General features: G+C 35.2%; 1 protein-coding gene across 2 annotated transcripts in view; it reads left to right on the top strand.

Annotated features, from left to right (window-relative positions):
- Positions 1-15,000, top strand: part of LOC115232593 (equilibrative nucleoside transporter 1-like) — a 70,568-nt gene that overhangs the window by 27,548 nt on the left and 28,020 nt on the right. The window contains exons 6-9 of one of the 2 annotated variants that reach the window (XM_036511580.1): positions 3,165-3,259; positions 3,873-3,923; positions 6,378-6,463; positions 10,791-10,839. In XM_036511580.1, coding sequence (XP_036367473.1) covers positions 3,165-3,259; positions 3,873-3,923; positions 6,378-6,463; positions 10,791-10,839 — 281 coding nt within the window. The remainder of the gene's footprint in view (positions 1-3,164; positions 3,260-3,872; positions 3,924-6,377; positions 6,464-10,790; positions 10,840-15,000) is intronic. The other variant, XM_036511584.1, reaches the window with a different exon arrangement.

The raw sequence follows: 15,000 nt of genomic DNA, 5'->3' as shown, positions 1-15,000 counted from the left end.
CATATCTCACGAATTCGCTGTATTCAGTTTCAACATACCGAAATGGGTACAATGAGTACGAACTGATTGAGTTTCTCTAGACACACAAATCGAGCTCAAGGTCTTCTTTTGTACGCAACGATCTCAAAAGTGGTGTCAGCAATACAAGCTAAGGTTTCTGTCGATATCAGCAAATACCTTCTTTAAGTGGCTCACAGCGTTCCAACTGTATATCTCGGTATGATGTATAGCACCAGGTCAACCTAATCTTCTCAAAGTACTCTGTACCATCTTTAAAAAAGTGTAGAGCATATTAGATACTATAGGGCGAGATAGATTATATATGAGAAGACAGGATGATCACGGCCAGAATGTCTTTGCAATAACAATATATGTAACTTATCGAGAAAATTTCTTTTAAAAATTGTATGCTCAATTTGAATTTAGCTCCATGTAATCCTGTACACTCGGATATTTGCAGAGACAAATGCACAGTCGTTGGCAAATGAATAGAAAAATATTGGGTTGGCAACTAAGTAACCGCCGTTTTTTTTTATTTTTAAATTTATTGCGTTTTTAAATTTCAGAATCTATTTTTTTTTTCGAGAATTCTATTTTTTAATCATTTTGGAATTTTAGTTAATTTTTGATTGTTTTCAGATTATTAAAATGGAATATCAAGTTAAGAAAAACGAGCATTTTTGACACCTCCTTTTTACTTTTAATCAAGGTTCTAAGGCCGCAAAAGCTGCTCGCGTCATTTGTGCTGTGTAAGGAGAGGGTGTCATAGCTGAAAGAACCGCTCGTGATTGGTATGCCAAGTTCAAAAATGGAAATTTTGACCTCAAAGACGCACCTCGTTCTGGCCGTCGAGTTGAGTACGATGAAGAGCGATTAAACCAGCTTTTGCACGAAAATTCTCGTCAAACGACAAGGGAACTGGCAGAGAAAATGGAATGCTCCCACATTGCTATAGAGAAGCATCTTCACTCGATGGGAAAGGTTCAGAAGTGTGGAGCATGGGTTCCACATGCTTTAAGTGACAACAACAAAAATCAACGAGCCACAATCTCCGCTGGTTTGCTTGCTCGTCACCGCTCAACTCATGGACACAAGGAACGATTTCTTTACCGAATCGTTACTGGCGACGAAAAATAGTGTCTGTACATCAATATGAAGCAGCGTAAGGAATGGATTAGCCCCGGTAAACAAGCGACACCGCGCGTGAAACAAGCTCTTCATCCGCGTAAAACGATGTTGTGCGTATGGTGGGACTGGGAAGGGATTATCCCTTACGAATTGCTTGAACGGAACCAAACGGTCAACGCGGAACTCTATGTTAAACAGATGGAACGACTCAACACGGCTATTCAAGAGAAAAGACCTAATCGGCAGCATGGAGTTCTTCTGCTGATGGAGTTCTTCTGCTGCTCGACAACACCCGCCCTCATATCGCCAGTATGACCAATAAAGTCATTCAAACGCATGGCTGGGAAGTGCTACCACACCCGCCGTACTCTCCTGATTTGGCACCAACGGATTTCCACCTCTTTCGATCTCTTTCAACTGCTATGCGCGGAGTTTCGTTCAATACTGATGCAGAATTGAGAGCTTGGTTGCATCAACTTTTTTCGAGTCGAAATCGGGTGATTTCTACCAACGAGGTGTTGAAAATCTTGTTGAACGTTGGAAAGAAGTTGTAAACAACAAGGGTGAATACATTATTAATTAATTAGTTGTTATTTTTTTATTAAACATTTTAAAAAATTTAAATTTAAAAAAAACGGCGGGAACTTAGTTGCCAACCCAATACGACTGTGGACAGGAATTTTAAGAAACAAATGAAATTTACACTTTTCTCACACTCTCAAGAACTCACCATCATACATTATGGTATCTACTTCATCCACGCCTTGTGTTCTGGGTTAGAATCTTTGTCTGGTATAAAATGTCATCTAGGGTTGATATTAAAATAACAAAGTGATAAAACCAATTGCTAATGCATTCATCCTTCTTCTATTAAACTTTTGTTTGTAAACAATGAAAACTTTGGTATTGGATTCATTGATTTTTTTTACAAGGTATTCTAAAATGAATAATTCATTTGCATTTTACAGAGCAACATTGATTTATAGTTTCAAGCATCTGATAAAAGAAAATCGATTCTTCTCGATAAATTCAAAACACATATAATCAATTATTTAGATTTATCATATCGATTGACTTCTTCCTGAGAAACATATAATGAGGGGAATCTAGAAAATGTGACGGTCATGTTTTTTCTCCTGTTACTTAATATGACCTAAATATATTGATGTTTTCAACAAAACGAAGTAATTCAATCACAGACCTAGCTAAGAAATTACTTTACTGTTATTTACTTCCTGTCATGCATTTGAGAAATCTCACTAGCGAAGCAGTTTGGGGAACAGATATGGCTGTGTAGTTAAGAAGTTCGCGTCGCAATCACGTGGTTTATGTTATGTTCCTACGGCTCTACGTCTTGAAAAAATGTCGGCTATAACAATCTCGGATCGCCTCAAGTCTTGTGAGTAAAACTGTAGGAATCATTTGGATGGATTGTATCCATTTTTGAGGTGGTATACTAAATCTTCTCCGTTTTAACACACCCACCTGGCATTGGTTGCCTTTAACAGAACTCCTTTGGTAACGGTCGAACCAAGCCTCCAGATTGAGGCTAATTCGCTACGCTGTTTCTAGTACAGCAGCCAGTAATTTTCTTCTTTGTTCACTACCAGTGCAGACGCCCTGAAAAAAGGCTTCATTGCTGCCCTTCTTCCTCAAATGAAGCCATAAAAAAGCATAAGAAAATGTCAATAACTAAAAATCATAACCGAATCAGAGTTGGGCCTGGTTACGCTTTTTAACTCTCATATACGATGTTTTTCACTATTATTTGCAAAATGATATCTAAACATTATCATATTGATTTTTATCCCTTTTCTTTCTTTCATTTTCCAAAAGGAGATATTTTATATAAGAGAAACCGTATGAGTAGAGTTTTATAAATTATGTTGTTCACATATCCCATAAAAAAGGCGTGTTATTTGAAAAAGTCTCTGGATTCTAGTTTTTCTAATTTCAAAATAGTCCAGTTGTCATAACTAATTCAGAGAAGATGATGTTAACAATGCTCATTTTCCTTGACTTTTGTTTAATTTCAGTGGAGCGTCTCCAGCTCGGATTGTTGCAGCCAAAATTATTATGATCATACTATTAGCCATGACGATAGTGTTGGCGTGTTTGGACAGCAGTTCATGTAAGTAACCAATGATGTAGATAAACAAAAATACAAATATTAAAAGTATAGATTCAAAAAATATTTTTCTAACATCAATAGACAGGGTAACACCAATAGTCAACATCATCAGTTAAGACTTGCATTGAGTTATTTTGTCTTTTTTATTTTGTTTTTGAAATTCACCGATAACTTATTGATATAATAGATTGAACTTTCTAAGAAATTGGTTATTTCATAGAATGATAAATATCGAGAGTGATTTACTCGTAGTTCGACATCTGAGTATCGATACATGTCTTAACAATTTATGAAGAAAAGACTATTGGGCAATGAAATAATATACATGGGACATACATAACATGGAATTTCCTCGCGTATTCGATTATATGTTTTATTTAAATATAGAATGTTACTTATTCATTCTTAGTATTACTAATCAAATAGAGTATCTTAATAGTAAAGATATTTGTAATAAATATTTAAGAATCATTAGCAACGTAAAATATTCATTCAATTAAAAGAGAGAGTTCGATATTTATTTCACTACATCACTGAATGTTTTTTCACTGTCCCTAAATGTTTATGGACGTTTTTCTTCAATATATAATGGACTTTTTTTAATCTTTTATAGGGATAAAAGTATTTTTCATTCTTACACTTTGTACAGTGGTAATGATTAACTGTAAGTATATAAAAACAATTATGATATATTCTACATTTATAAAATAGTTCTATCAAAGATCCATTTATGTAATTTGATTTTGCAGTGACTAATGTCGAACATATGTACCATGTTTTATCTATGTTGAATCGCTAGCTTCTGCACGCATTTTTTTTCTCTCCTTGTTTCTCTCCGTGTTTCTTTTCTGTGTATCTTTCTGTTGAAGAGCGTAGGCTCGAAACGTAAAAGACTTGTTTTATTTATATTCCTGAGCGCCATACTAATACAATTGTTTGTTTGTACTCCACCTGCCATCGTCTTTTGTTTATTTTCATAAAGCTTCCCATGTTTTATCTAACTGGACAAAACACCTATAAATGGCCGCCTCACGACCGATGAAATATTTGGGGGTCAGAGTCACGATCACTAGTCTCAAACTTATTCGCCACAAGCTTTTCAAAAAATAATCTGGGATAACCTAATATTTACAAACTCTTGCTATCGTTTAAGATACACCAACCAAACGATGATGCTGTTGTTGGTGCTGTTTTGCCCTTGTAAAGCAGACCTGTATTAAAGATTTTAGGCATGACCAAAGAGTTTCTTTGTACACTTATATTTACATTGTCCAATGTGTACTTGCTTTTTTTATAAGATGCTATTTCTAGCAAGTCGGGGACCACATTATGGCTCTGTCGTTGGATCGTAAAGGAAACTGTAGAAGGAAACTGCTGCACTAAGTTTACTATTATTTAATATTCGCTGTAAAATTGCATAAATATATAAGGGTAAATAAAAGCATATTTGCTATAATTTTTAAGCGCTATTAGCAACACAAATATTATTCGTTTTCTAATTTCCTCCAAAATATTATTTAAGTAGTTGAGTTTGAAGTAAAGCAGAAAGAATGTGAAACTATGTAGGAAGAATATGGAAGTTATACCAAAGAAAGTGTAACGATAAATGAATCCTGATAAAGGGTGAAAAGTTCAATATTCCATCAGAGTCTTTTTTTCCGTTTTTATGGAAAGTGGGGCGCTAAAGAAAGTCTTAAAGGCCACAACTATAACCGTGACACTACTTTAAAAACCTAGGGTCGATGTAATCGGCTAGACCCCAAAAAATTTCAGGCATTGTGCCTTAAGTAGAAAGGATTATTATTATTATTATTATATTATTATTATTATTATTATTATTATTATTATTATTATTATTATCATTATTATTATCATTATTATTATTATTGTTATTGTTATTGTTATTATTGTTGTTGTTGTCGTTGTTGTTGTTGTTTTTATTGTTATTATTATTATTATTATTATTATTATTATTATTATTATTATTATTAAGGCGGTGAGCTGGCAGAATCGTTAACACCCTGGAGGAAATACTTAGCGATATTTCGTCCGTCGCTACGTTCTGAGTTCAAAATCCCCAGTGGTTGATTTTGCTTTTTGTCTTTTCGGGGTCGATAAAATAAGTACCAGTTGAAGACTGGGGTCGATGTCATTGACTCATCCCCACCTCCCCCAAACTGCCCTTGTGACAAAAATTTGAAATGATAATTATTATTATTATTATTATTATTATTATTATTATTATTATTATTATTATTATTATTATTAAGGCAGTGAGCTGGCAGAATCGTTAGCACGCCGGGCAAAATTCTCACGTTCTGAGTTCAAATTCCACCGAAATCAATTTTGTCTTTCATCCTTTCGGCGTCGATAAATTAAGTACCAGTGAAATACTGGGGTCGATGTAATCGACTAGTCCTCTCCGCTCCCAACCACCCCCAAATTTCAGGCCTTATACCTTTAGTAGAAACAATTATTACTATTATCAACTTTGTTATTTAACTCACCTTCTCTCAATCCCCGATATGTTTCATCTGTCGTGAGGTGACCAGCTGACTTAATTCTCTGTGATATCGTATATTTTCCTAATGTCAGATCGTAACTTCTTATAGCCTCAGTGTTGTAAATGTCGGTCGATATAACACAGCCAGGTAGAGTAATTTTGTCAAGAAAATATATACCTACAATATTTTTGCGTATTCTATTCTTCCTTTGAAATATATCTAACCTCGAAGAGGTTAGATATATTGTTTGACCTGGATAGAAGTACTGGATATCGATGAATTGAATATCTGTATACAATATATAGATTATATCGCAATCAGTACATTTGAGTTCAAGTTTCAATTTCAGATACACATATTAACTCTGAATTTCGATTCATAAAGACGTTTTATCAATTTGATATTTCAAAACTAAGATAAAGACGTTAAAACGATCTTTTTACACGTAGCCCTGAAAATTTATTGGAAATAACAGTATCAAAGAGAATAGAAAACCAGAGAAGCTATTTAGCAGCAGGAGATTATCTTTGTCTTTTATGCCTTAAAGATCAGTAAAACTGATGTCATTGTTTCTTTATGAATAGATATCAATCTTCATTTTGGTTTTGTTTCAGCTGCAACTTCGGTTTTCCAGAATAATTTGTTTGGGATAGGTTCTGTGTTGCCAGGAAAATACATTAATGCTGTGTTAATTGGAGCTGTAAGTAATTTGGAATTTCTATTCCATTTTTTTTTTTTTTTTGCATTTTCTAAAAGCAACACACCTTGAAAAAAAGAGTATGGTGGGGAGGAAGAGACGGGGGAAGAGGGTATGAGGGGACTGATGGTTTCAGCGTTGATGCTGCAAATTATTGCTGTTTAACCCTTCAAATCAATCTCTGATTAAGCAAATCAAAGGCGTTCCGACCACAAACATTCAATTTTTTTCCTTTTGTTAAATAATGTATGACCACATTATCCACTGTCTGTCCATTTTCTATGATAATACGATAAGGTATGAGAGATATTTGGCATACGCCCTCCTTCAGTTTTGCCTCGGTGATTTTTGGAAATTTGGCCTTCACATATTCAAAACCTTTTGAGCTTTTCCTGGCAAGTGTCTTCACGAATTGTTTCATGAGGCCAAGCTTTATATGAAGAAGGGGAAGAAGAACATTTTCTGGGTTTAAAAATGGCTTACCCTGGACGCTAGAAGCTCCCGGCTCATATGATTTTCGCAAAGGCCACTCTGATTGCACACAGTGCCTGTTAGTTGCACGACTGTCCCATAGGCATAAAAAGCAACAATATTTTGTGAACTTAGATTGCATTCCCATCAACATTCCAATAACCTTCAAGTCTCCACATATTTTCCAGCTGTAGTTTGTATACTTTATAGCATTGAGGAGTACTTGCATGTTTTCATAACACTCCTTCAAGTGCATTGACTGTCCTATGGGAATGGATGGTTTCTTATTACTGTTGTGTAGTAGTACTGCCTTGAGGCTTCTCTTAGATGAATCAATGAATAAGCGCCATTCAGCTGGAACATGCTCTTTGAACAAACAGCGAAATAACTGATCATACTAAAACAAAGTGGTCCAGCAACAGAGAAGCATGAAGTCAGATACCTATTTCTCTTCCTGAAATGAGTAATACAAACATCTTTCTTAAGCAGACACTTTTCTTGTAGGCGAGATGCAAATAGTTCAGCATTATCCTTCGACAATGACAAATCTCTAACTAAATCATTTAATTCTCCTTGAGAAAATTTCTGTGGTAGGTCTTCATTTTCAATCGTGAAATCTGCATCCACTTCAGTGTCTTCCACAGCAGTATTATTTTCTTCAGGAAATACATCTTCGTCAGACATCTGAAGGCCATTTTCTGGTGGTATTGGAATAGGAAGATCAACATCATTGTGTTGTACTGGTCTTCTTGCTGATTCCAAGTTGGGATACACAATCTTATTCTTGGTCTTTACAGTAAACCCACATACATTAATGTTGCAGAAATAACAGTCCATGAAATGATCCTTTGGCTCTCTCCATATCATAGGTATTGCAAACGGCATTGCTGTCTTCCTCTTATTTAGCCAATCCCTTAGTCCATTTGAACAAGCTGAGCAGATGATGTGTGGGGCCCAACTCATCTTGATCCCTGAGAGAGCAGCCAAAGTATAACTGGTAGATCTTCTTGACTTCACTTGTGATGACACGTTGCTGAGCTTTGGTGGTAAATGAACCACAGATATGACAAAATATATCGGGATTGTTCTTGCAATGCCTTGGCATCCTGAGTAGAATTTGATGGTGAAGATGATTTGGCACCTTAACAGAAAGTAAAATTTATGAAAAGAAAAGATTATGAATACATAAAATTACAAAATGACTACAAATAGTTATAAAACAGAAGTCAGAATTTACCTGTATAAGACGTTTACGTGTAGCGATACTGCTTATAGGAGTTATATACCTTTCTTATCTCATCAGAAAAACCTGTGACTGAAAGAAGGGAGCCGATTACATTTTTGAAATCTGCGAACAAAACTACATAAATGGCGGTGCCCCAGCATGGCCACAGCTCGTGAGCTGAAACTAGATAAAATAAAATAAAATAAAATATAAAACACCATATAATATCCCTGATGAAAATTGGCTGTTGACCAGTGTTAATGAAACGCAAAAAAATCATATATGAACATGTATACATACACAGATATATACATATATATATATATAATATATATATATACGCACATATACATACACGCTCACACATGCACATCTAAGTATACGGGCGTATACATATAACTAGATACACGCGCATACGCACACGTATGGACGAATATATACATAAATATGTATAGGAACTCGTATACGCAGGTACACACGTATATATATATATATACATAAATATACGTACATAGCATAGATGAACTTGTGCATAGATTCGTACGTAAAGCAAGATGCACAGTCTGTGCAAAGCTTAACACACACACATACACGTATTAATACTCTTGCATATACACATAAGTGAATATATATATATATATGTATATATATATACACGTATGTGTGTATTTTATTCTTTTATTCGTTTCAGTCATTTGACTGCGGTCATACTGGAGCATATATACATACATACATACACCTACAAAAACGCAAATGTGCACAGATGAATATGTAGACATATATATCTATATATATGTACATATACACACACGCACACACACACACACATACATATACCCACATACACACATACACGTACACATATACACGTATACACACATACATACACACACACATATATACATGTATATATATACATATATATTATATACATATATACATATACATATATGGATCTAGATTGCATGATCATATGTCAAATACAAGTTATTCGAATATAGTTCCTCAAGGTCAGGTGTATTTCGAGTTGTGGGCGCCATGTATACGTCGAGTTATGTCTGGTCGGGATTGTAATATGTGAATGTGTGTTTAGCTTCGTGTATGCATCTGGGTAATTGTTCAATGAATTTATTTATAATGCGCTCCTTTGTTTACATTATCGAGAGTGATTCTTCGGTGCATAACTGGCATTTCCGGGATATAGTGTTGTAGGGACTCGCGTGCCTAAGTATGGCCCATGTAAGGTCGTATTTTGTCTTCGCTTCCTTAAGCCTCCAGCGTTGTTACATGTCGTTTAAGGTTATTTCGAATGCTGGCGATGTGGTTGCGGTTTCGATTTTTGAAAAAATCAGCTGATAACCCGATATATACGTAGGGGCCTCCTCTGGTGTTTATTGTACACTCGTACACCACGTTCTTAGTCATACATTGGTTATCCAAAGGACAACTGGATCTATCTCTGCATGAGCATAACTGTTTGATTTTGTTGGCTTGTGTACATCGAGCGCTGGAGGGATTGGTTCTGTTCGGTATGTTGGTTGTCAATATTATCGTTTTATTATCACCATTTGTAGGTGTTCTCAGTTTTTTTATTTGAATTGTTGCTGGTGCTATTTGTTAGCTGGTTATCATGGATATTGTAATTATTGCTCTGTTGGTTAGTTATATAACTTGAGTTATAAACGTTGTCTTTAGGTTGGTCATATGAGTTATGGTTGATGTCGAGAAGGTTATTTTGAGTGCTGACTAATGTTCGCCTTAGTTTGCGGCTGTTAATCCTATGAATATAGTGCTCTAAGTTAGATGAATTTGCATAGGATAGTTTTATAGTGTGTCGATTGAATATTTTGCTGTACACTCCATTTTTAGGGAAGCAGCGATCAAGTGTGGTGAAAAATTGTTTCGCGATCTTAGATGAGACGTTGAAGCTCCAGATTGAGTTATACCAAAGGACGTCACGGTTTTTATATTTTCGGTTAGGAAAAGGATAGGCGCAGGCTGTGCGTTAAGAAGCTTGCTTCCCAACCACATGGTTCTGGGCAAGTGTCTTCTACTAAGACCTCGAGTTGACCAAAGCCTTGTGAGTGGATTTGATCGACGGAAACTGAAAGAAGCCCGTCGTCTATATATGTATATATTTATGTGTATGTATGTCTGTGTTTGTCCTCCCGCCATCGTTTGACAACCGACGCTGGTGTGTTAATGTCATCATCACTTAGCGGCTCAGCAAAAGAGACCGATAGAATAAGTACTAGGTTTACAAAGAATAAGTCCTGGGGTCGATTTCTTCGACTAAAATCCTTTAAGGCGGTGCTCCAGCATGGCTGCAGTCAAATGACTGAAACAAAAAAAAGAATAAAAGAATATATTCATGATGCCTATTCTTAGCCGGATGAACTGATTTTGAAAAAGAAGTTGTTTTGCTGTAGACAGAGGGCGAAACCAAGACCGTATAATAACAGATGTGTTGGAATAACAACCCAATAACTTGAGACACGCTTCAACTCATTACTTCGTATCTACAATATTTCTACATTTAGTAATAGAATACCTTAAATATTGCTGCATTTTTTTTCTTTTTCTGCAGGTATTATGTGAAGAATACCTTTAATTTTTTTGTATTTTTACTTCCAGAATTCTTGTGGCATATTAACGTCCGTATCGCAAATTATAAGTATTGCAAGTAAGTAAATGTAGAAATTACTTCCTTATTGATTAGATTTCTAGTTGAAATCGTTATTGATTTACGTTATTGATTAGGGTATAACAACTGGTCAATAGGGTATCGACTGACTGACTGAAAGGTCAATTGTTTGTATTCCATTGCCGCCACTTTGCAGTCGAAATGTCGATATCCAAAGTACTTTTCTCTCAATGCTCCAATCCCTATATTTTAAATTGGTTATTGTTATTGTTGTTACTGTTGTAGCTGATGGTGATGAGGATGTTGTTGTTTTATTAAGGCTGTGTTAACACTTGAGAGAGAAAATCGATGGTAAAATTATTCTACCAGCGATAATTTCTATTTTGCAGAGGTATCTAGTACTATAGTCCATAAGATCTTCCCTTTTTAAAAAACTGTAGAGAGATATAGCTGCTTCGTAGGGAGCTCCCTGCTTGCTCATTAGTTCAATAATTTACGCATCAGCAAATACCATGTGGAGGTGTAGTTCACCTTTTTAAGCTTCCGGTGTATTTCTATAATTTCTAAGGGTACTTCATAAATATACTAATCTCTAAACGAGAGAAAATAAAACTTTATATACCCGTAAGAGTAAGCAGTATTTCTTAGCATTAAGGGGGAGAACTGGTAGAATCGTTAGCACGCAGGGAAAGATGCTTAACAGCATTTCAGTCGGTTTTACACTGAGTTCAAATTCCGCTGAGGTCGACCTCACCTTTCATCCTTCCAGAGTTGTTGATGAAATAAGTATCTATTGAGTAATGAGGTCGATGTAATCAACTTGTCCTTCCCCTGGAATTGCTGGCCTTCTGCTAAAATTTGAAACCAGTTTTTCTCAGCATCATACAAACGTATTTGATAACCCGCGTCGGATCTTAATTTTAGTTCTCTTTCCAGTATTGTTATCAAATCGTGGAGGCGCAATGGCCCAGTGGTTAGGGCAGCGGACTCGCGGTCATAGGATCGCGGTTTCGATTGTGAGTGTTTATTGAGCGAAAACACCTAAAGCTCCACGAGGCTCCGGCAGGGGATGGTGGTGATCCCTGCTGTACTCTTTCACCACAACTTTCTCTCACTCTTACTTCCTGTTTCTGTTGTACCTGTATTTCAAAGGGCCGGCCTTGTCACTCTCTGTGTCACGCTGAATATCCCCGAGAACTACGTTAAGGGTGCACGTGTCTGTGGAGTGCTCAGCCACTTGATTCGGATCAACCGGAACCCTCATCGTCGTGACCGACGGAGTGCTTCCCATTATCAAATTATTGATCGTTCACCTATGAAGCAATAAAAGTCTTCCTGACTATACTATAAAAAAGAACTAAACTTGCATCAAGTTTAGTTCTTCTTTCTCTATATTACTATATTTCTCCTTTACAAGAATTCGCGGTCTGTAACTGCATGAGAAACCATTATTAAAGTAGTAAAGTAGCAGAAACTTTTACATTTTGTCTGCGAATCTCATGAGAGTCTGGCTCTGCCTTTTAATCAGTCAGGACTTCATAATATAAGTATCAGTGAGTGTTGGAAGCGACTTGATCAAGTGTATTTAACCTTACAAAGTATGCCACCTTTATATTCTAAAACTTAATATCGTGAAGTATATACAAATTTATATCATTTAAACGGTGAATATAGATTCATGCGTGAGTGGTAGTTGTGTATTTGCATATGTGTGTATGCATGTGTTTCTGTGCCTGTGACCAAATGTTTAAAAGGATGGGTTCGTAATTATTAGGTCCTAAGTTTGGTCCAGCAGCGAGGTAGCTTCAGTCGTATCCTCTGCTATATTTCGTTTTCAATTAAGCTTTGTTATAAAAATCAGCTTCGTCTTCTCGATGATGACGTTAAGGTTACGAATGTCTGTAGCATACGCATGTGTGCATGCTTGTGTATAAACATATGTGTGTGTATGAGTGTGTGTGTGTGTATGTATTACAAACATGCATATAGAGAGAGAGACAATGATTCAAATAAATATATAAAACTTTGGGGTTTAATGTACAAAATATATATACACGTATACATGTAAAATGAGAAGGTGGGCTCAAACTTTTCAGACGATAAACAATCAAGTATAAATATATATATATATATATATATATATATATATATATATATATATAGATATAATAACCTACTCAGATTACATACACTCAAAGAATTAGAGGTCCGACAGCTGTTTCTGAAAGTTCAGAGTTACTTCACAATATTGACAGTTATAGCTGATCAAAAGTTTGCATCCAGTAATAGATGCAAGCAAACATTGGTAAATTCCAGAACCTCCTTCATCAAGGTGGATCATTTGAGCGCTTCAAAGTGTTTTCTATATTCAGATTCTCTCGATCTCATATATATATATAATATATATATATATTATATATATTATATATATATATATATATTATATATAAGGATTTATTTGCATAACTGTTGTCTCATTATGCTTTGCAAATGTTCTTAATATTCTATGGTTGCAGGTTATCAGCTGATCGTTCCTTTTATTTAATGAGTTATACCACTAATATTTCAAGTGCTTTGCATGAACGTAACCACCACTGACGTTTTTCATGCCAATATTGTTTTGCATTTTAAAATGTTCTGAATTCATTTTTCTGAAGTATCGGTATATTCTTTAAATACATTGCTATATACAGTGAAAAGTATTAAATCTTTGCAGGAAGGAACAAATATAGTTTAACTTTCGATGGAATATATATAAAAATCTTTAAAGATAAAAGTAATTAACTACAATTTAGAAAATCAATATGGAAACGATGTGAATTATTAAAAAAAATCTTTTAAAGATTATATTACTCTATGGATTTTTTTCCGATATGAACCCATTAAATAGTAAGTATAAAAGTTTTCTCTTTTATTTTTATCAAAATCCACATCGTTTCCATATCGACCCCAGGATTTTTTAAAGCCTAGTACTTATTCTATCGGTCTATTTGCTGAACCGCTCAATTACGGGGACGTAAATACGCCAACATCGATTGTCAAGAGGTAATGGGGGAAGACAAGCACTGACTCAAAGACATACACACATAGACACACACACATATCTATGAATATATATATCGTTTTTGTACTTGGTTTGCAAGATTCTTTATGTGAATTCGTGTATTGAAGCATATTTCATTGTGTCTAGGGATAGTCATTCTGTTTTGATGCTTTATTAATTAACACACTCATTGGTCCGATTTCCACTCATTCACTTATTTATTTTTTATAAAATATTCGTTGCTTCTTGCAACCTCTTCAATAGTCAAGAGTCAACGATTATTGAAGAGGTTACAAGAAGCAACGAAAATTTTAGAAAAATAAGTGGAAATCGAACAGGCGTGTGTGTTAATTAATAAAGCATTAAAACAGAATGACTCTCCCCAGACACAATAATGTGTGTGTGTGTGTGTGTGTGTGTGTGTGTGTGGTGTGTGTGTGTGTATGCATATAGCAGACTTCTTTCAGTTTCCATCTACCAAATTCATTCACAAGGCTTTGATCGGCCCGAGGCTATCGTAGAAAACACTTTATATATATATGTATGTATATATTTTTTTTTTCATATATATATGCATGGAGATATATATATATATATATAGAGAGAGAGAGAGAGAGATGGAAGGAGAGTTACCCATGTATCGTTCTTACTTTATAGATAGTGTCGATCCGGCAGTTACTGCAGTATTTGTTCCGAGATAACATCTCTTATGGATTTGCTGTGCTAGAAATATAATAAGAATTCGTCCGAGCAGCCGCCAGCGAGAGCGTCAATGCAATTCAGCCATTGTGTGTCCTTTCAATAGTGCCTACTTGAAGCTTGTCACGTGCTCGAACGAAAATTCCTATTCTTTGACATGGGAAAAAGTTAATAAATCAGTCACTGGTGTTACGAGAAATCTCCCGGCTGATTAAAACTCCGGTAAATACTTGAGAAATTAAATTAAGGTTTCAAGAATGTGTGGAACACTCGGTCACTTAAAATATAATGCAATGATTAGATAATTTCCTTGATCAAACAACTGAAATAACCATTGCCAAAATCGACAGAGGATCCATTTTCTTTATTTTTTTATGTAAGCATATTTTGTGTTTGTAAATGCCTGTTTACTGTTGCATCGATATGTGGGTAAATGTACGTTATTTGGTTGAGTCACT

The sequence above is a fragment of the Octopus sinensis genome, linkage group LG2, assembly GCF_006345805.1.
Source record: "Octopus sinensis linkage group LG2, ASM634580v1, whole genome shotgun sequence".
Lineage (NCBI taxonomy): Eukaryota > Metazoa > Mollusca > Cephalopoda > Octopoda > Octopodidae > Octopus > Octopus sinensis.
This window is presented reverse-complemented; position numbering and strand designations above follow the sequence as displayed.